Source organism: Manacus candei, unplaced genomic scaffold, assembly GCF_025592945.1.
Source record: "Manacus candei isolate 608988 ecotype Guabito, Panama unplaced genomic scaffold, ASM2559294v1 h1tg000113l, whole genome shotgun sequence".
Classification (NCBI taxonomy): Eukaryota; Metazoa; Chordata; class Aves; order Passeriformes; family Pipridae; genus Manacus; species Manacus candei.
This window is the reverse complement of record NW_026138161.1, coordinates 3,212,974-3,235,450: the sequence shown is the minus strand read 5'-3', so window position 1 is coordinate 3,235,450 and position 22,477 is coordinate 3,212,974. Positions and strand designations below refer to the sequence as shown.

Sequence of the window (22,477 nt, the reverse complement as noted above, 5' to 3'; positions counted from 1 at the left end):
CTTGTGCTTTGCAGAGGGGCAGCACAGGGAGAGCCTCGGTTTAGGAACTGGAGGCGTCCCTGTCTCTAAAGCACACATGGGACACCCCCTCCTCCACAGACTGTCAGCAGCGTGGGCACAGGACAAGGCTGCCAAGAGGGCTCAGGAAGTGTCGGCGCTCGGTGCAGGCTGAACGCTCGGGTTACGGGAAGTACCGGGAATTAAGTCAGGACTTTCACTCCTCCTCTGTTTAGCCCTGTCACATCCGAACTCCAAAGCACTTAGAAAGCAAACACAACCTGAAGTATCTTACACACAATGAGGGAATCATTTTATTAGATTATGGAAGACAGCAGCATTACAGTACAAAAAGTTACAAGAGTAGCAGAAAAAAAGTGTTTTTGGTTTAAATACTCAGGATTATACTGGGGAACATGAGAAGGATAGTACCCTTTTCTAAACTAACTCCTAACCAGGTTATCAAAATAAGTTTTGAATATTTAGCACAAGTAAAAAAGTTACAACAAACATCATTATAAAATGCTTTAATAAATAGTTTCTTTTCTGAAAGTGTTTTTTTTTCCAAGAACATGTCAAAAAAATGTACTAATACAGATGATCCTGCAAAGCAAATCCTGCATTCCTGTATAAAATAACTGGTTTCAAAACATTCACGTTTACATTGTTCATGGGCCAGAGTTTACACTCTCAGATGTCCGTTCCTCTCAGTGGCAGGGTAACTAGGTGTATGTAGTGTTATGCTTCTTCAGTAATTAAAAAAAAAAAACAAACAACTTACAGTTTGCCCAGTTAACAGCAATAATAAAAGCCTTAAAAAAAAAAAAAAAGCATAAGCCTTCCATAAGATATAACCATTTCTAATGAGATACTCCCATCCTCTGAGCTTGCCAGCCTTTTTTTCCTTTAGAGCGAAAGATGAATAAAGCACAACAGAAACAAGATTGAGGAAAATATTGTTCCCTTCATTAGGCCTGTATTTAAACGCAAAAAAAAAAAGTAATACCACATGTAATTAACATATTCACAAAAGAAAAAACAATGCCTCGCTATGTTGGTACTGTACAGTAGATGCACCCGTTAGTGTTCTTGAGATGGGCTGAACATGGGGATAAACAAACATTTCTGGATCTATTTACACATAGAGTGGTTATGTTCCTATGTAAATACAAATGACCAACAGATTTCCTAACATTGATTGTATTAACATCATTTTCTAATCTGGACATTATACCAAAAAAAGTCTTATAAACTGCCATAGAACCTCCTTTTCTGCAACATAAATTAAAAGGAATGACATGTAAAAAAAAAAAAAAAAAGACCAAAATATTTAACTTATTAAATCAAATATACAGAGTGATTCATTTAATATGTACATATTTACAAAAAAGCACTTTCACTATTAGAAAATAAACTGTGTCAGTTGGGGAACCTAGAGTTCTCACAATTTTACTATATTGATATGGCAGTCTTTGACAGTTGCTATAGAAAAAGTTTAATCTCAAGGCACTTGTCACATGCTTCAATACTGCAATTCTAAAGTAATTAAACAGAAATAAAAAGGCCACTTTTAAACCACAGTTGAAAGATCTCTATAATTATTTTTTTTGTTCCTATTACAAAGTGTGTAAGGCAAATTTGGAAAAAATCTTACAGAAGCTACTAACGTAACAAGTGCAGTGAGCTGCCATTAATAGAGATTCAAAGTCAAGAAAGCAGTTTAAAGTTCACACAATTTCCTCAACCAGGAGGTTTTAAAGCCACCATTAAATTAGAGCAAGTAATAAAAAGAAATACATTCTGTAAACAGTGTACAGTCTTTTGTAATAAACTTTACACATATTGAAAATACAACCTCTCCTCTGCCACACAGCGAGTGTATTATAAGTAAACTTTACAAAAATAGCAACTATCAAAGATTACTCATTTTTTTTTCATCTGACAGTCATTGAATAATTTATACAAGGCTAAAGAAACAAAATAAATTTTATTTATTATTTTTATTTATTTTTTTTTACGCAAAATAAAGAAACTATGAACATTTGACTCCAGATACTTTTAGTCCTTGATGCAAAGTGGAGATGTCAATTTTTCCCCTCCCCAGCAAGCGCAGGCGCAGTCTGCCTACGTCCCAAATACAGGTTAGACTCTACTGCCTTCAAAGTTTGATGCATTCACATTTTTTACAGATCTGTTGTCCATTTTGCCTATTTGATGGGATTTCTTTACTGGACTGCTCTCTGATGTGTCAGATACCTTTGTCGGCAAAGGCTTTGTGAGTTTGTGAGAGAGGAATTTGTCCATTTCCTCATCTCTTTCCTCCTCTTCATCCTCCTCTTCCTCATACTCTACGTACTCCTCTACTGCATCACAAGTTCTTTTTTGAGGAGATATGAAGTTTTTGCATTCATAACGAATGTCTTTGTTACTATAAGATCTGTCTATAGGATTTCTGATGGGATTTAAAGGCGCCCACTGGTTATTGGCACCCTCTTCTCTGGGAGGACGGCTTCTCTCTCTCTCTTTTCTTCTCTTCCGAGTCCACCACACGCAGATGATTATACAAGTCAGCCACACAATGCTAAATACCGCACAAAGAATTGGAACCAAATAATCTAGAGGGCAAACGAAAAGAAATAGTCTTGAGTTAACAGAACAAGATACATAGCACTGGACATCTGCAAGAAAAGCATCCATACTTAGCTACAGGTTACTCATTGAAAGATATTTTTGGGGCAAAGGAAGTAAGGTGTCTTTACAGCACAATCATAACTGCCTAAATGCACCAGTCCATCTGGAAGTGCTCTTTACTAGTTTAAAGTTAAGAGTCTCCTGTGATTAATGATGAGTGAGGAACGCTCCATTTGAGATGTTTTTTCCCCTCCAGAAGACAAACTGGTTATATAAGTAGCATCTTTCTCAAGCACCTACATGGAAGTTGGCCCAGAAAACCTCAGTAATGACTCCTAAGAGCCTGTCCCAGCAGGAGGCAGGCTATAGAGTAGTGCCTGTAAGTTGCTCTAGAAGTACTGACACTTGCCTCACAAATATGTCCTGCATTTACTATCAGTCCTTTAACATCAAATCTACAGACATTTATGTATCAACGATCTCCAGAAACATTCAGGTTAGAGCCATGTAATCAAATTGATCATGCACTCTCTAGGATGTTCCATTTTTCCTTCAGAATGAAACATCAGAATATTGTCACTAGAGACAAGAGTCTTCACTACTCAGTGAACAAACAAAAGGAGTTGAGGCAATTGCTTTCTCCACATTCCCAATCCAAAGCTCACTCTGGTGTTCTCCCAGCCACAGAACCTAGATTATTTCTATAGGAAAACATTCCTGAAAATGTATGTCTGTTTGGACTTTCCCCCCCCTTCCTCAAGGGCTTTACAGTTAGGACAGGATAACTACTTTTTCTATTCTTCTTAATAAGCAAAAATCCACATGTGCTAAGAGGTAACGAGACATGAGGTGCTTTGGTTTTTTGTAGAAAGCATGGGATCATTCAACAGCTCTGCAGGCAAATGCTGTCAACTCATCACTCTAATGTCTGATCCAAACAAATTCCCTCAGCAGTTTCAAGACATCTGCTTACAGAATAACCTGCAAAAGACTGTACAAAACCAAACAGTGTTTCGACACCACAGTCGTTCACTCTAACGTTCAAGTGTCTTCTGAGTATATTCCTATGTGGAATGTGAGACATCCTCAAACACTTCCTTTTGGTAAAGGGGGGTGAGTAAACTGCCAACATGGTTGGCCTCAAGGGATCTAAAAATTGTATTTTAACAGTCTGGAGAAGTATTGTACTTGAAGGAGTAACTGCTATTCTATCCTTATTTTTCGTAAGCAATTTAACACTAATCCATGAATGGAGGAAATACTTCAAGGAAAAAGGAGCTCTTCATAACAGCTTCTCCAATATTAGAATACAAAGCTTGCATTCTTACTGCTATCACATCTGTTATTTTGTCACAGTACCAGGGATCCAAGTTTACTTAATAACAGGTTCTTATACAAAATTGCATGCCTACAGATTCCAAATTCTTTTTAAGACAGAGAAAAATCAATGAAGTGTCAAAATGATCATCTCCACCTAGACACTTGAGCATCCCATAAAAATGAGATTCTCAACACACACATAGGCTTGACACCACATTTTGTGATAGGTTCCCACCTACCTTACCCAATTAAGGGGTAACAATAAACCAAATCAAATCAAACAACATGAGTGTCCAGGTTACAGCTTACTTCAGAACAACTCCGCTTAAAGAACTAGGGGCCAATATAGCATCTATACTAAAATGTGGAGTCTGGAAATCATTCTGCAAGAGAATCAGAGTTCATCCACTAATTTTGGAGAATCTTTAAATCTTATTGGAGGTAGGAGGCAAAGTAATCCACATCCCTTTTTCCCTAGCATTTAACATGCAATCAGGAAAACAGAGGCTGAAGTATGTACGTCAGAATCTCAGCTCGATTCTTTATCATCCACAAAACTGCTGTTCAAGACAAGAACAAAGAGGGTACACTCCTTGAGGAGAGCTAAGGAAATAATACATTTGCCAAGACTTTAACAGATGAAAGGCATTTCCTAGAAGGGAAATGCAAGGAAAGTAGAACCAGGCAATCTACTAATTGTTTGGACTATGGGTGGAAGATCTTCCAAAAGATTATGTTCGGGAGGTCTAGGAAAAAGTTGGGAGAGTCTCCTACCATTGTAAGATTTTTCACTCTGGGGATTAGTTGAACCTGAGCCTACCAGTGGTCTTGCACAAGACCATCTCCTGCCTCCCCCAGGCAGGAACACAGGCATGCAAAATCTTCAACCGCTTATTTTGGCACAGCTCTGGGAGAGCCAATATTCAGAGATAAAGGTCTCCAATCTCACTATATCCTCTGTAAGAGGAATGAACATTACATTTTAAGCCAGCTGTGCACTAGTCAGAAACACATGATGAAGAAGGGAGCAAAGTTTTACATTATCATGGCAAAGTATTGGAAAAAACTATACATCTTTAATTATTGAAGTAAATAATACATAAGCACTTCAGAAGATACTGGTACCACACTGTCTTCCCCCTCCCCATATTTTTAATTCCTCACAGCCTCAGTGCTGCAACATCAAGGGCTGACAGTGGCCTAAGGTTAACGTAGGAGATTTGAAAAGGACTGGAACCACGCACAAGAGCAACTCCTGATCTTGTGAAAGGTATGCTTAGACTGGGGAACTGCAATGGAAGTTAGATCCAAAACCGCAGCAAGAGTATCTGGGGATATCACATTAGGGATGAGGTTAAGTTTAAACTAGCACACAAGCACAAAAATCTTGATTTTAAAGCCACTTTCTCTTCAGTTAGTAACACCAATTAAAGACACAACCTGACCTGTCATTTTCTCCAACATGTAAAGAACGACAAGAGAAGATTGACAGCAGGGGAACAGAAAACACACACACATATAGGAGGTATTCTCTGGGAGACTTACCTGATGATGAATTCCCAACAACGATGGTCTCTACTTTGACTTCAGTTACTGCCAACATAACAGTGCTGTTCTGTCGCTTAGTGATGGCATTCACTATTGTATTAGCAGCATTCTGTATGAGGCTATTATCTTGTTCATCTCGGTGCGGGACAAAGGACTAAAGGGAGTGAAGGGGAAAACCAAGAAGTTATTGCAATCACCTAACCATGGAAATGTATTACAGCTAGACCTTAATTGAGTTCACTAGGTTGAATTTGCCTGACAGTAGCTACAAATAGTACTCTAGAAGTTTACCATAGCAATAGTATGGCTGGCTCTGCCCAAACTGCAGATGCAGTGTCAGACTTGGTGGGTAACGTGCCTACTTGCTAATCTAGCATACTTCAAAGGAAAGGCAGTGACTTCCATGTTACTTAAACTGATGAGCTAAACTTAGTCATAGTTTGGAGCAGTTCAATATGTGGATTATCTAGATAGAAGTTTGGACTAATAACAGTCTGCTCTATTTATGCCATACACTTTGCTCCCTGCATCATGGCTCAGCATGTTCTTTACAGTACTAGAAGAGACAGACAGTCCAGCTTCTGCCTGGATAAACATTTACTATGAAAATTAACCCTTCCTTGAAACCAAAGCTAGACACTGGTATCAAGTGATTGAGCTGTAAGTGCCTCTAAAGCAAGTCTTGAGCTCATTAGGGCAAGTTACTTTCATCTACTCATCTTGCACCTTCTTCCACTTCTCACTTAGTACCTTGTGTTTAATGAACACCCTGAAGCAGCCATGCTCTAAATGCACAGCAGAAACCCCTTCACAAGATCCAATCCAGCCACCTGCACCCATATCTCCTTACTGAGAAGGTCAATAGCCCAAGATTTCTGACAGAATAAGTAGGCACCTGTTCTCTAATTTGGGCTGAATTACTCTGAAGACTAATTTATCAGAAGGCTGTAGTAGCCTTCTGTCATTAATGAGACCTACAATTTCAGCTATCTGCCACTACAGGAAATTGTGAGATCACAAAATTGCTTTGCAGTCAAGACTAAGCCACAGATTTCACCACCTGCATTCAAGTGGAACAAGCTTAAATGACCTCTTCCCCAGCAAAAACTAATAAGAAAACATTTTTGTATATACACTAATACCAGTCTCATACTTACAATAGCGACTTCCACTGCATTCTCTGTAGAGTAAGACAGATCACATAATATTATCAGAGTCCTGTCCCTAGAAACAGTCCTAGTAGCTGGTAAATACCGGATTTCAGAACAGATATTTTCTGTTGTAGTGCCCTGTTAGAAGCAAGGGAGATGGTATGTTTTTAGTTCAAGTGAAAAATGGCATGGAAAAATAAACACCTTGAGTTCTTGCAGTTACTAAAAGCCAATGAAGGTAGCAAACACAGCAGCAAGAAAGGGCAGAAAAGTGAAGAACAGGGTTTTGGAATGAAGGGTGAAAAACTGAGCTTGCATCAATCTCCTAGTACAGCCTGAGCCCATCTTGAAATGTAAATAGTTCAAGACTAAAGAAAGAAAATAAAATATTCTGTACAAACCCTAATTTTGCCTCACCCTTTAGACAAGGCACAATTCACAGCAACAGAGGAGTCTAGTAATGGATTTTGCACGTTCATAATAGCAAGAGGTCATACTAGAAACCTTAATCTTCCATGCTGTGACGTAGAATAGATCTCTACATATATTACCATACTTCATTATGAATTCTATTCTTACCTGGGGGACTTTGTCTCCGTTAAAAATTAAAGTAATTCTAGCACAGTCATTGTCCAAGTACCCAGAATTAGGCAGACACTTGATATTGATAGGCAGAGGTTCAGAGGCACTGCATTCTCCCCAGTCTGTGCATGGTGGCTGAAAGCATTTCATGTACTTCTCCTGGCATTCTTGACCCATGGGACACTGGTTATTTGAGCTATCCCAGTATTTGTGTAACAGACAAGGTTTTTTTCCACACCACACCTAGAAATTAAAAAGAACAAAGTACTGTTACAGGTAATTGCTCAAATCAAAATAAGGAATTCATGTAAGATGGTCATCATCTACTGTTGACTGCAAAATATCCGTATTTTGATACTGTGGTAGTCTAGTAGCAGATGGAACTGCTCTTCCACAAAATGAGGACATTTTGTACGGACAGAAGAGTAAAAAACTGGACAAAAATAACCCGAGAAACCACTGACTGGGCATATCTCTTTAGAAGTTTATAGATTTGTACCACATAACTGAGCTATACAGAAATTTAAGTATTTATTTTAATCTAGTCATCCAGGTTTCTATAATCTAGAAAGAGAAGTATCTCCACAAAGATTAATTTCTTCAATATTTGTGCTGAGACCCTTGACAGAAAATGCTGAATATGTTAAGAGCTGATGTACACTGGTGATAAGCACTGCCACTTCAACCACACTCCCAAAAGAAAACAGTATGCTGGTACCCACAAATTACTGAGATGCAGGGAGTTTCCAAAGTTCCTTTCCAGGAGTTGGACTCCAAGGATCCTTGTGGGTCCCTTCCAACTCAGGATATTCTGTGATTCCATGTAACCTTTAAGATTCTACATAATACTCTACAGCTATTAGTGTAGAAACTTAGAGATTCTTAAAGCACAACTGTCAGTGATAAAGTGAATTTGTTCTGCTATGCAGGAAAGAACCAAATACCACACACTGATAACTTGCATTTACAGCACCCACCATTTGAGATTCTAGTTACCTTCACATACTGTTATCTTCTGAAGACATCTCAAACTCACAATCACACCACCATAAAGGGTCTAAAAGAGCATTTCTAAATTACTAAGTGCAATATTTAGCTACTTTTTTGCCTACAGTGTGCACTTAGCTAAAAATAAAAAAAAGATGCTGGATAGATAAAACCTGGAGGTTTTTTATCTGGTGCTCCCAGTGAAAGATGGGAGACTGCCATGTTAGGCAATGTTCTAAGTGCTATTAGTGCTCAGCTGGAGCCACCCACTTAGCCCACCAACCTTCCTTCTCTGTCTCCAGCTGTGATATGAAGTTGCACAGGTACCACAAATCCACTGAGAAATGCTATCTCAGGAGGGCAGAAAGGCCTGGAGCACATATACTAACACACATGTCCAATCTACATTTAGGTTAGTTTTACTTTTTCTAAGTCACAACCACCAGGATATAGTCCATAATAAATAAAGGTTGAAATCTGTCAATTCATAAAGCCACTAAAGGACAATACAAAAAGGCAATTAATACCCACTGAAAAAACTTCTTCCAACATGTCCTTCACCTTGGAACTAATGTTGCACAAAATTAAGAGCTCTAAAATTGTGTTTGGAAAGTTTTAGCAGAGTAATTTATTTATCCTTTCAAGGATCATTATTCCAGTTAGTATTTCATCTTCTGTAACAAGAGCTCTAGAGAGCCTGTTCTAGCAGGTAGAGAGCAGGACAGTACTTAGGATTATAAAGACAATCCATAAGTACTTTTACAGGAAGTAACTTTTTTTTTTAAACAAAGGATATTTAGGAGAGACAAATACAAACTTGTGCATGAAGAACAGCAAATTTCAGCCAGAAGAATTTAAAAAAATAGCTCAAAATGCCTACCTTGGTGCAGTCAATACGGCCATCCAAACAGTGGCAGCTGTTGCACTCCTGTTCCCACCGGCTCCCATGGGGAAAAGTCATTCCTTTAAGCCAGCAAGGCTTTCCAATTCCAATCACTAAAGAAAAAAAAAATCAACAAAACCACACTCAGACACTTCATCTCTTCAATGTTAAAACTATACAAATTTAAATAAAAAAATACTAGCTACTGTTCCTTACACATCAGACTACTGTATATAAACTCTATACTGGCTACATTGTGCCCTACTGATTTTTGGGTAGAGGTTGACAGCAGATATAGGAATACCTTCTTGGCATCTTGGACCAATTCTTCCAGGGGGACAAGTGCATCGGTATCCATTTATCTCATCTATACAGGTGGCACCATATCCACAAGGGGAAGACTGGCATTCATCAATATCTAGAGAGAAAATAGGTAAAACTCAGTGACGAAGACACAGAACATTGTAATTAATAATTTACTGAGATGTAATTTGACAATACCTCCTTTTCTAAACGCAAAGGACGGTTTCTCCTCAGAATTCATCTCCTAATTAAACAGTTCTATCATTTCAGCAGTAACCTGTAACAGATTTCTCATAATTGCACCCTAATTGAAGTTCTGGTAATTAAAACAGCAGTCATATGCTGACTCATCTCACAGAGCAGAGGTGTTGGAGAGCTGAAGGTGCTAATGCCTTCTCCACATTCAGCTATAGAACAAGTCCCACATCCTGTTCTAGTGCTAAACTCAGACATTTAGGCTTCCTAGAAAAGCACATGCTTTCATGAAGTTATCACAGTGCAAGAGCTGAACAATTAATTTGCTCAACAATGCTCAAAAAAGTGACTTAGTGCAATACAAGTCACCATGAGGCAGAAGAATAAGTTTGGTTTGTAACACATTTGATGAACATCAATAACCTTGAAATAAGTGAGCAGATTAATTTAGTGCATACATACTTAGCATGAAAGCCTCTTAAAAAAACCCCCCACCTTCCAAGATTCAGAGGCTTAGCTGTAGTAATCTATGGAAAAAGGCAGGGAAGCATAGTGCATTCAGATGCATGGCAAGGTGTCATTTGTTGTCCTGGGGAATTGACCAATACTAACTTGTGCAACAGTCTACAAAAGGCAACAGAGTCCAAATTCAGAAGCTACAGGCACCAACTTCTTCATTTTCAACTTTAATCTTTCTCTTCCAAAGCATCTTTTGAAAGGTTTCTATCCACTGAATACAAATGGCATTCATATTCAATCCCAACCCCTCAAAAAACCTGTTTAAATACCAGTTCTTGTCCAACACACAGTATCAGCTCATTTTCTGTCTTTAAAGGACTGAACTTTGAAAGCGAACACAATAAACGGCAGTAGTGAGACTGCTACACATGTAAGCAATAGAAAATAATCAAATGGATATGGAAGGGCTTTTGGTTCTATTGTAGCTTCCTTCAAAAGTGCACTAAGATGAAGTTTTACATAAACACACGAGTATCTAAACGTCAGTGGGGTTTAACTACTCTTTCCTTCTCTCTTCAAGCTATGTAGGTTTAAGATTCTCCAGTCTCTGTATGCTGAAAAAAGTGACTTAACTCTGTTTCTGTATCATCCATAAGAGGCATTTTTGTCAGAGCTACTCCTTCTGTCTATACCAGTCTAAACAAGTAAAAAAATGTCTGCAGTTCCATTAAAGCACAGTATTTGTATTTGTGACGTCCTACTCTTAAGGGGAAAAAGCACCCAAGCAGAATTTGATACCCCTTTCTGGGTGTCTGGACCCAGACACAGGATGATCTGCTATCCCTGGTTCTGTATCCAGAGATCACTAAGTGGATGCTTCTACAAGTGCTGCAGCTGCCCTCCAACTAGAGGTGGTGGTTTATTTTCTATGAGCCAGAATGAGGATGAAGTCTTAACTTGAAGGCATATTCACCATACTGATGGAGTGGAAGGACCAAGCCCAAAAGCCTCAAGGCTACAGAAGACTCAAAGTCTGATCTTCCAAAGTAGAAATAAGGTAAAAATAAGGTATCTATCCATGCAAGTCAAAATGGCAACATTCCATCAAAAAACCCCCCCAGAACAACGCCCAAACCCAACCAAACAATAAAACCCCACCACCAGATTCTTCCGCAACACTTCAACACATTTTTAGGGTCTGTTGCTCTCCCTTCTTTTCAGCCTCTATCCTTAGAATAATTGCAGTGCAACAGGTTTGTTTTCTAGCTTTGAAAGACCTTTATCATACTTTTGTTATTCATGTGCCAGCACTGCACTCCTTATGTTTTTGTTTTCATTTGTGGAGTCTCAGGGGATTTTCGTTTCTTATGTTAAGTGGAACACCTATTGATACACATCATCTTTACCAACAAGTTGTTTGTCAAGAAAAATATTTAAAACTTAAGCTTCTAAGAAACCAGCACCCCAGAACCTTCAGAATTGTCCAGTGAAACCCAGAAACCAAATTTTTCAGTGTAATTTAGGTCAAGTCATTTCAGCTCCATTTCATGAAATTAATAAAGGCATATAACTTGGCAATATTCACAAGGTATCAGTACCTGGCTTAACAGGTGGTTTCTGCTTCATTATTTGGAATTCAGCTAACCTAACACAAAAAGGGTCACCAGGAGTTTGTGCATTGGAATGGTTCAGCCATTCAGGCCTTTACCCACACAGGTACTTACTAATTCTGCAGTCAGGACCAGCAAACCCAGGTGCACATTCACATCGAAACCAATTCACCCCATCAACGCAGATGCCTCCATTGTAACTGTAAAAATAATAAACCTGTCATTACACTAAGCATTCTCAGGGTAGACTCACTAGTCTACAGATGAGTCTTAGGCAGCATGTTCAAATGCAAATTTCCATTGTCCCTATTCTATTTTTTCCTCACTATTCAACAATGCAGAATTAAAAGCTCCCTATTAATTCATAATACAAGTCTACTTAAAAAAGCCATCTGCATTATTCCATTGGTCTCCAGTTAAAAAACTCTGTTAATTAAAGCATCTGCTGCTGTTTAAGGGGACAATTTATTGCTATCAACAGAGAAAGTATAGTGCTAGACAAACAATATTGCTTAGTAAGTCACCTGTTAAAACAGCAACATCCTACAAATGCATGAGTAAGTATATCCACAGAACTCAAGGAGATGCAACAACAATTCCAAGTGAACATAAAGAAAGCCCAAACTTTTGCAAGTTTGTTTCTTTTTTAATACATGAAACACAGAGAAAGATAAGGCAGATTGTTTGCTTCATCCACACACTGTTTTTCACCTTCGACCATAAATATCAACTTCTATATTCAAAATATTCCCATTGTATCTTCCAAAAATTTAATTTTGTTTTTAAAACACATTTGGACACAGTAATTCATTTAACAGCACATTTAAATTTATTTATTGCAAATGAACAGGTTTCAATTTTTCTTTTTTATTCTGCTCAGTTGCAAAGGCTTCAAATGTTATCAAGTCTGATTCACTTCATATCACTGCAATTTACTGTTCAGCACTAGCACGAAGAGTACACTAAAATACTTTTATCTGTTCATACAGAATCGACTCAGGATTGTTTTGTGGTCTTTGTTGCTGTCAAGGAATAGATATGGCATGGCAAAAAAATGGCTTTAAGATATTTTAGAGAGACTGGCTTCAATTATCTTAGAGTAGAATTAGTTCTAATCTGAAATGGAAATCTATATTACTGTGTTCACTTTTGTTTTCACAATAGGTACAGAACTGGAGTTCACATACTTACCACGGATGAGGGTTGCAGTCATTGGTGTCTATAAAAAAGAACAATACAGACTAGTGTAACTAGTGGCACAATTTATTTTCTAATACATAATACTACAGTTTAGAAAACAACATATCTGACAAGGAAAGTAAAGAAAAATAATACAGAATTGAATGTTTTCTTCCACACTTGTAAAGAAAGTTCAATTATCATATCACCAGTAGACTTAAAGTAAAAACAGAGCTGAAATTTAGATTTTCCCTCCCCCAGTGTTATGCCTTGGGGGAAAAAAATAAACAAACCAAAGTTGCAGGCTTTACTCCACCTAAGCAATTCATTGTATTGGTATGTCAAAGTAGTTACTGCTATCCTCAGAGAAAATGGCTTATATGCTACTGCTCACCTTTCTGTATAGTTTTCATTATTAAAATTAGTAGTTCTGTGAGGATTTTTCTGCTCTGCACATGTTTCCAAAAGCTATATTTTTACAGAAGGCTGAGAGTCTTATTTTGGCAGAGACTAGATACAAAAAGAAGCATGACAAACCCTTCATTCATTACTCGAGCATCGTCTTCTTTACCTACCTCCCACTCTGAATGATTCAGATATTTTGGCACACGAACCCTATAAACTTGCTTTGTTTCAGTTAACAGCTCTCTGCCAGACACTCCCAATATCCCAGGGGAATGCAGGGGAAGAAAGGAGAAAAGCCTTACTCTGTGTGCATGTACGTCCTTCCCATCCTTCTTTGCAGATGCATGAAAAGGAATCTCCACTGCCAACACATGTTCCACCATTCATGCAAGGGTTTAGAATACAGCTGCTGTTTTTAGCTTTGAAAACAGAAAAGGTCTGTATTTAGCACAGGAAGCAAAGAGTATGTATCATCTGGGTATGCCAACATCACAATCCTAAACAATATTTAAATCAACAGTTCAAGACTCATAAGATCAAAGGGCTCCAAAAATAGTCACGTTGCATGATAATCTCTCACCTACCTTCACCATCCTCCCAATTCAATTGTTTAATTGAACCATGAAATTTTATTTAAGAAGAATTACTTATTTTCTTCCCCATCTGTGTAAGCATTCTTCATATACTGCTAAATTATTGCTTTGGCAGCAAGTTACCCAGATCATGAGGTGTTCTTCATGACAAAGTACTAGTATTTAAAGTTCAGGTTTTGATAAAAAGCTGCAAATGTATCTAAAAAGTAGAAAAACTGTACTGAATGACCTTCAGTAATGGAAGTTACTAATGGAAGTTTCATTTTCAGAAAGATGCACCACAGATACTACATTGAATTTCCAAAAAAACAAGAGTAGTTCCCTACAGCAGGCAGTAACCCTGCAAATCCCCCAGGAAGAAGCACTTCATTCCATTCTCCCTGAGTATGCCTGCTCAGACACCTCTCGATCACAAACTTATTCACATTATGACTCCACAAGCCAAGTAGGGAACTAAGTTCCCAGGAAAACCCTTACACAGGGCCTCTGAAGACTAATAGACAAATTAAGACAAGCCCAAGTGTTCTAAAACTGTTTAGGAGAAGCTATTGAAGAGACCAGAAATGCAGTCAGAGGAAAACAGCTTCCTAAAAATCAGTATCATGTCAGGTGAGCAGAAAAAGTTACTTTAAACTTCAGTCACCACCCAACTGGAACAGCTCTGAACTAGCCAGAAGAGTTTGCCTATTTACTAAACAATTTTTTTTATTATTTGAACACTTCTCTACTTCTTCTGGGTTCACCTGTAGATAATTCAGAAAGCTTACCAGTGTTGCAAGTGCTTCCTATCCATTCTGGAGGGCATGAGCAGCGGAATGTATCTCCATCATCATAGCACGTTCCACCATTGCTGCAAGTGTTTGCATCACACTGGTATTCACCTAAACATCACAACAAAGCAACTTTAGTTTCCATTCCTCTTGCTGATTTTAAAGAAGATATACTTCTTAATCACCAAAGTACTTTAAAAGAGACTTAATATTTAAATGCAACAGCACCAGAAACACGTAGTTCCACTTGTTGTATTACGGTAAGCAACCCAAAGAATGGAATCTAAGGACATCTCTTACAAAACTGTTTCACTACATGAAGGAATACGTTTTTTTAAGTGTTCCATTTTGTGACTGGGAAAATGGAAGAGGTAATGAAAACGTGCCTATTTTTTCACTGCAATTGTTTTATTTTAAATTTCAGGAACTCTAGTCCCTTGAGAAGAAAGAAAACAAATCTTTGGGTAATCTAAAGATCAAAGCAAAGAACACTTACGTGAATGACAAGTTTTGCCTTTCCAGTCATTCTTACACTCACAATAGAAGTCATTTACCAAATCAATGCATCGGCCACCGTTGTGACATGGGTTAGGAGAACAGTCATTGAAATCTAGAAAAACAGTTATTCAGCTTAGATGATCTAGCCCAGCCAAGGCCATGAGAAAATACAAAATGCTTCTCTATAAAGAAAATAAATTTTGTACTATTTAGGAAGATGGCGATCCTAATTATTACAAGGTTATCTTTATATAAGCAAGGAAAAAACTCTGATATAATACAGAACAATATGAATCATGAAAGATTTTCTGACAGCTTAGAAGGACCATTGAGTATGGTTTCTAAGTAGAGCACCAAAGTAACTCAATTTTTACAAACAGCTGTATTCTGAATGTCAGAAAAAGTTTTCTAGTAGGGACCACAGTGTCCTGAAAAGGAGTCCCAACACAGGACATCCACATGAGGCAGTTAAGGCCCCCTTCTTCTGCTTTATGTTTCAAAACAGAGTTAAAGCCATTAGGTGGTTTAACCATATATACACATGTATGTGTAAGTATACACACATTAAACATATATACACAAACATAAACTTTAGAGAAAATTCTTTTCACTTGAGACAAACGTTTTAATAGGTGGAACATAATTATTCCAGAACAAACTTCATTTAGACCACACAAAAGGCTCTTTCGACAGCAATAGCTGCCAAAAGCTTCTCAGTCTCTATTTCACATCTGAATTCATGCATGTCCTGTAATAAGTCTCAGCAAGTCCTTGCCATCATGTTTTAGAAGGGGCTTCATTCAGAGCAGAAAAAGAAACAACCAGAGTTTTCTCTGAGGTGACTTAACCATGAACTGGCCTAGTACACGTCTTGGACAATATTTTTGCCTATTCCCAGGAGAAAGTTCTCTCCTCCTATACCAAAGAATCAGATTCTGCTCCTATTAAAGGAACAGACTTCTAGAGTAGCTACCCAGAATATCTTCCTGAAAACACTTCTGCAAACAAGCCTGTAATTACAGAACAGAGAAACTACCCCATTATTAACTACATACCACCTCTAACTGTTACAACAAAGCTGTAATATTTGACCCCGCAACACTTAGCAATACTCACTTGTGTCACACAATTCTCCTTCCCAGCCACTTGAACAGAAACATCTAAATGAATCAACTTCATCGATGCATGTCCCACCATTCTTGCAAGGTTTCCCAAGACAATCATTGATATCTACAACAAAAAGTCAACAATTATGGCACAAGGCTCTTCTCCCCTACTTAGAGGAGTGATGTAGACTTGTGCCTCTAGGAAAAGTTATTACTTCATTCATACATGCAAAAGAAAGGCTCAAACACCTCTTCTCAAGCCTGGTAAGGTTCCTAGCTGTATTGTCCGTCATGCAGCAATTAAACCAGAGCATTAAGTTTACCTGGCAAAAATATCCAGGTGTTTAAAAAACACCTAGACCAGAATACATGTGCTACTAAGTTGTGCTGTCAATTTGTCAGTCTCTTCTTTATCACTCTCATGCTGGAGAAACCCATGGCTTCTATGACTGTACATAAAGGTAGCGGGCACTAACACATTCACACTGAAGTTGGACTAAAGCCAGTTTTCTTTCACAGAGGAAGTGTGAACCACTACAAAGACAACTGCTACCGGAAGAAACCGAATTTCAAGCAGTACAAGCAAAACAATGCTCTGTGTGCAATTTTATTAAAATCCAAATGTTCTGTTCTATGTTGTAAAGCTTCATAACAAAAACTAAAGTTTTTAGAGAAAAATAATTTACAGACAACTCCTACTTACTTTCATGACAGTATGTTCCAGTAAAACCTCTGTCACATGCACAGGTAAAGTTCCCTCCTGGCTGACTAATACACCGTCCATGAGGCCCACAAACATTAGATGAAATGAAACGGATTCCTTCTTGGGTAGCATTAGTGAAGACTTCTATTGTACAGCTGTCTATTACTAAGAATGAGAAGTGTATTATCAGAGTAATGATCTGCATCATCAGTTTTTAATTTTACAAACATTATACAAAAATTAAAACTAAATCACAGTATTATGTGATAAGTTACCATCTACCTCTATAGGTAGATGGTCTATAAGGAGCACTTCTTCTCACTGCCTCACTATTTTACAAAGTTTAAGTGAGTACAATAATATTTCTGCATTATTCTATTCCCAACAATACTACTTTTTTTACAATGTACCACCACTATATCACGACAGATTTCTGGACAACAGCAGGTACCTTTACAAGAATTGTTCTTGCAGTGGTCCTTGAGATGAGAGCAATTTTTTCCATCATAGTCATCAGGGCAGGCACAGTAATAATCTCCTCCCAGATCATAACATTTAGCCCCATTCTGGCAAGGGTTAGGTTCACAGAAATCAATATCCATCTGTAAGAGAGACCACAGTTAGCAGCAGCTGCTTCATTTCCCAGGAGCAGGCAGCATTATCTGCTTTGCCAAAGACACAGATGAAGCTAACGTACAAGGAACCTCCAGGTTTAAGAAGGTTTATGAATCATACATATTGCATTCCATCCTGCAAGACACAGAAACTTCAGCTTACTTTAGTCCATCCTAACGCAAAGCATTTGTGCTACTGCTAAGAAGATACTCCTTTGCAGGAAGCTGAATCAGCACATTTGCAACAACTTATTCAAGAGTTACTTAAGCCATTCAGAGACATCTCACTGTGACTGCTGTGGATCACTTTAAGTCACTTCTCTGTCCTTCACATTCATGGACTAAGGGCTATAATGCAAGTGAAATACCAGCGCACTTGTCGGCTTTGTGTGTGTAAGAGATTTAAAATACACAGAACCTGAACAAAATCCCATCCTCTAGAGCAACATCTCTTCCCACCTCAATTAACACAGAGAATTTATCACAAAACCACACAGCTTGGAACGGACCTCTAGAGGTCAGCTACTCCCCACCTCCAGCTCAAAGTAGGTCTGGTTAGACCCAGCTGCTCAGGGCCTTATTCTTACAGACACTGTCACCGTGCCAATTTACACACAGATACATGAGGTACATTTTGAACTCTTACCATCTGATTCAGAGAGCAAAATTTAAACCCAGCTTTCACAATATAACCTTTAACATAGACATTGCTGTGGCAAAACAATTCTGCTGCTTTCTGCTTTAGACTGACACACAGGATCAGTGATTCGTGATGCCCTAAATTGGTCTCAAAATCCAGAAAGCAGCCTCAAAAGGGATATTTTTACATCACAGTATCTTTCCTCCAAATTGTTATTCTTAAGGATTGCTTTTCTCCCCCCAAGTCAGTTTTTCCTTCTTCACATCTCTCTTGGGAGAAAGACAGCTTTCAACTTTACAGACATAAAATTAAGCCCAATAGCGGTTTTTCATCCCTATTTTTAGCAGTTCAGTAGTTAAATAGGAGAAAAATGCAAAACTAGCCAAAGCAGAAGCAACACAAATGGTGTTAAGTATTTAATTCAGAGGAGCACATACAATTCCAGCAAGCCATTTCGTGCTTTCATATGGAACATTCAAAGCAAACTATAAAAAAAATAGCTAAGGGCTGAGAAAGATTCTCAGATCTCCTCTATCAGATGTCTCCATTTGTTTCCTTCCATTAGTGTAAATTTCCCCTTCCCAATGCAAGTTCAGTAGCTGGTACTTTAGCATCTGGAATCAATGGTAGATGTTTCCTGCAACACACAAGGCAAGCAGCCAACTCTCCCCTATTATTCAAGCACATTTGCTAAAACTTTAGCTACACAGTGCTGTATGAATCAGCGCAGAGTAGGGCACTCGGGTTATGATCCTTATGCAGAAATGGTTCATGAGCTATTAGGTGCTGCACCAGTTTTATTAAACTGGTTGGTACCTGTAGCCCTTTTTAATTTTGAATAAAAGGAGGGCACTGCTTCTTTAACGATGCAAATAATAGAATAAAATTGCTTCACTCATTCACATCATTAAGACAGATCGCTCCAATGTCCTCCACAAAAAAGTCTGGAGCAAATCCAACAAAACTCTAACATAATGCCTCCAGCTGATGCTGTCTTGCTAAGCATAACACTCACATGGATTTGACCATCAGCAAGACCCAGGGAGTGCATACTTAATGCAAAATAATTTTACATTGAGAAGTCTAACATTCTCTCTAGAAAGAAGAATATCTTCATTATCATGAAGTACTTCAGGAATTATCATTAGGACTTCAATATTTCATATCTGAATCCTTAAGCACTAGAACTACATGTTCCTAAAATGATCTCAAACAAAGTTCTGAGAACTAATACTTGCATATCTGCCTGCCGTTAATAATTATATTAATTATCTACATTATATGTAATATAGATAATTGATAAATAATTAATATACTCCCAGCAACAGCAGTAGGATTACTTCAGTTATCAGGATGAGAACTTAAAGCATTCTAGTGTAACAAAAGGATGAAGGTCCTGACAATTGCAAAGGAAAATGTTTCAAGTTTAAGGAATACTTGCAGCCTTAAAACACTTAGGAAGGCCAACACCTATATGCAACAACTTGTAGTCTATCAGGCTGCAAATTCAAGTGTTAGAGCTACTATGACAGCACTGCACAACAAATTTGCTTATTCAGAGTATCAGGTAACAGCTACGACAGGCAGTAATGCTTCAGCCTCTGGTCACTCCCATTTAAACCCAGAGATATATTTCTTTCAAGAATTCAATCCATGAGAAGTATTGCAGTAATGTCTCCACTGCCCTCACCTCGCAAAAGACTCCCGAGAATCCCTGTGAACACAGGCAACTGAATCCATTCACCAGGTCTTTGCACCGGCCTCCATTTTGGCAGGGATTGCTCTCACACTCATTTGTTTCAATCTCACAGTTTTTTCCTGTGAAACCACGAGGGCACAAGCAGTGGTAACCGTTCACTTCATCCTTCAGAGGCAGGAAGAAAAGAAGCAAAAGTAGAAAGATTTGTTTATTGATAAAACTTGCACACAAATATTCAAGTTATTTCTATATTCTGTATTTGGGAACCACCAAAAGTAATTTTGTAGCACCACATAAAGTTATTTTGTGAAACGAGTGCGAGAGTCTGTAAATGTAATACTACGCTTTTAATATTTAAACTCACTTAAACAACCTGTAAATCCAAACTACAGAATTCATAAGTAGGCAGAAAAAGATTAATTTTCAATATGGAATGTAATAAGTAAGAGTTACCTTACAAGTCCCTCCATGCTGACATTGTCCATGACAGTCATTAATATCTAGAGATAAAATATGCAAAGTGTTAGAATTTATACTGGAAGACTAAGCCATAAAGTATAGGTTTGGTACAAGAAGGGAGAACAAATGATTTTCAGAAAGGACTTTTCTATACGTTTTAACAGAAAGCAAGGATGCCTGATATCTTGAGAGATTCTCATTTTTAGAAATATCTAATAAAAACTTATATTCTATATTTCTATTACAACATACTAAAAATGAGTCAAATATCAAACTTTGTATCTAACATTTTAGCATAAAAATATTTTAAATTGAATCAGTACATGATATCATTCAGAAATAGGAATGAAGAGTGTATATTTGAGCTTATTTTAATACCTATTAACTTTTAAAGTAAGTTTTCAAACAGTATTTTCAATTTTCATGCTAAAAATTCAAAAAATCCTGACAACAGATATTTTTTCTTGTACAAGTATGTGCACTATCACTTATCAGAAAATCTTTTTTAAAGAACAAAACATCCTACTGTCATCATACATACTAAAGAAATACTAACTGATATGACAATTTACTCCTGTCCATCCTGGAATGCAGTCACAGTAATATCCACCAATGAGATTTTTGCAAGAGTAAGCATTAACACAGGGTTTCCCCTCACACTCATTAGCATCTGTGAAAGAAGAGAAAATAAAGAATAGAATAAAGAACAAACCCAGAAACAGATTACCACAGCACCAAGCAAAGTGTCCATGCAGTCAAAGCATCAGCAGCTTATATTACAAATTGGTAGGGCACTAAAACCACTTATATACCACAGGTTTTTAATGCACACTTGCCTACAGTAGCACATGCATGTTATCTTACTCTTCCCTTTCCCAAAACTCAAAAAGATATGTTAGTCAGGGCAAATCCTTTCTTGCCCCCATAAGCTTAAGTCACTCTTCTGCCACCATGAAGAACCATCACCAATGCTGCATTTTACAACAGAAAAGTTATGGGGCATTATAAGTAAGCTTAAGTTGGTGCTCAAATAGTTAGATTCACCTGAAACTTCTGGCTTTAAGACATACTAAAGAGGAGCTAAGATAACAATAACACAACACGTTCCACATTTTCTTCAATAAACATCATGCCAGAAACACACACTGTTATTCATCACTTAGGAACAACCTCCAGTGGCCATCAAAACTTTGGAAGGCAATTACTTACCAAGCTGACAAGTTGCTCCAATCCACTGTTGTGGACATATGCACTCAAATGCATTAACACCATCAATGCAGGTCCCTCCTTGAGCACAGGGGTTAGAGGCGCATTCGTCAATATCTGCAAAGTCAGAGGGCACCTTCCATTACACAGCTCAAGGATGGGCTTAACAGGTTTTGGTTTAAAGTTATTTTGAGATGAAGGGGGAGAATGTACGAACAAACAAGCTTAGGAACAAACCAACATTTCAAACCTAACTTTTACTTAGGCTTTTCTCACATCTAAGATAGGGGAGAGGGAAATTCTGAAAATTTCTATTTGCAAACAGCAAGAAGACTCAGTTAATCTGCCAGCAATTTGCAGATTGAAAGTCATGTTCCCAGATCATGACATAAGTTTAGCCAGTTTTGGTTTCGTGGTTGGTTGGGGCTTTTTTGGGTTTTTTTGGGGGACAGTTGCCATTTAAAAATGGATAAGCCACCTGTATTCCAAATCACAGGAAAACCAATTACAGAGATCCACAATACATTTCAACCACTTCCCTGTCTTCCAATTCAGACATTAAGTATTTAAGTGCACAAATCTACTCTTCAACCATTTAAGAAAGGGGAGAACCCTTCATCCTCACATTTATATTTCTTAAGATGAAACCATTCTGTATTTTCCTTTAGACTGTTTAAGGAGTCAGGAATTGTCAAACAACCTTTGCCAACCGGGCATTTCTTTGGATATGGTCCAACTATGCTTTTGATAACCTTTAGAACTCAGCTGCATCAAATCAGTGCTGCTGGCTGCACAGTACTACTCCTCTTTTCAGTCCACCAATGCTTAGCTGTTAAAAAGTCAGGTAAAGTAAAAGACTACCACCAATTTCCATACCCACAGAGCATGATGTTGCCAAGTTAGCTGCATCAGCCCTTCCATCCTAACAGGTTACTCACC

The 22,477-nt window shown here is 37.9% G+C and overlaps 1 protein-coding gene across 1 annotated transcript in view; it reads right to left on the bottom strand.

The window, feature by feature from the left end:
• Positions 1 to 284: 284 nt before the first annotated feature.
• Positions 285 to 22,477, bottom strand: part of JAG2 (jagged canonical Notch ligand 2) — a 70,484-nt gene continuing 48,291 nt past the window's right edge. Inside the window, exons 9-26 of the mRNA XM_051769985.1 lie at positions 21,542 to 21,655; positions 20,889 to 21,002; positions 20,327 to 20,373; positions 19,865 to 20,038; positions 17,372 to 17,522; positions 16,921 to 17,085; positions 16,228 to 16,341; positions 15,110 to 15,223; positions 14,611 to 14,724; positions 13,553 to 13,669; positions 12,858 to 12,885; positions 11,781 to 11,866; positions 9,404 to 9,517; positions 9,097 to 9,212; positions 7,227 to 7,472; positions 6,654 to 6,785; positions 5,494 to 5,650; positions 285 to 2,612 (exon numbers count right to left, since the gene is read on the bottom strand). Coding sequence (XP_051625945.1) covers positions 2,140 to 2,612; positions 5,494 to 5,650; positions 6,654 to 6,785; positions 7,227 to 7,472; positions 9,097 to 9,212; positions 9,404 to 9,517; positions 11,781 to 11,866; positions 12,858 to 12,885; positions 13,553 to 13,669; positions 14,611 to 14,724; positions 15,110 to 15,223; positions 16,228 to 16,341; positions 16,921 to 17,085; positions 17,372 to 17,522; positions 19,865 to 20,038; positions 20,327 to 20,373; positions 20,889 to 21,002; positions 21,542 to 21,655 — 2,576 coding nt within the window. The 3' untranslated portion in view covers positions 285 to 2,139. The remainder of the gene's footprint in view (positions 2,613 to 5,493; positions 5,651 to 6,653; positions 6,786 to 7,226; positions 7,473 to 9,096; positions 9,213 to 9,403; positions 9,518 to 11,780; positions 11,867 to 12,857; positions 12,886 to 13,552; positions 13,670 to 14,610; positions 14,725 to 15,109; positions 15,224 to 16,227; positions 16,342 to 16,920; positions 17,086 to 17,371; positions 17,523 to 19,864; positions 20,039 to 20,326; positions 20,374 to 20,888; positions 21,003 to 21,541; positions 21,656 to 22,477) is intronic.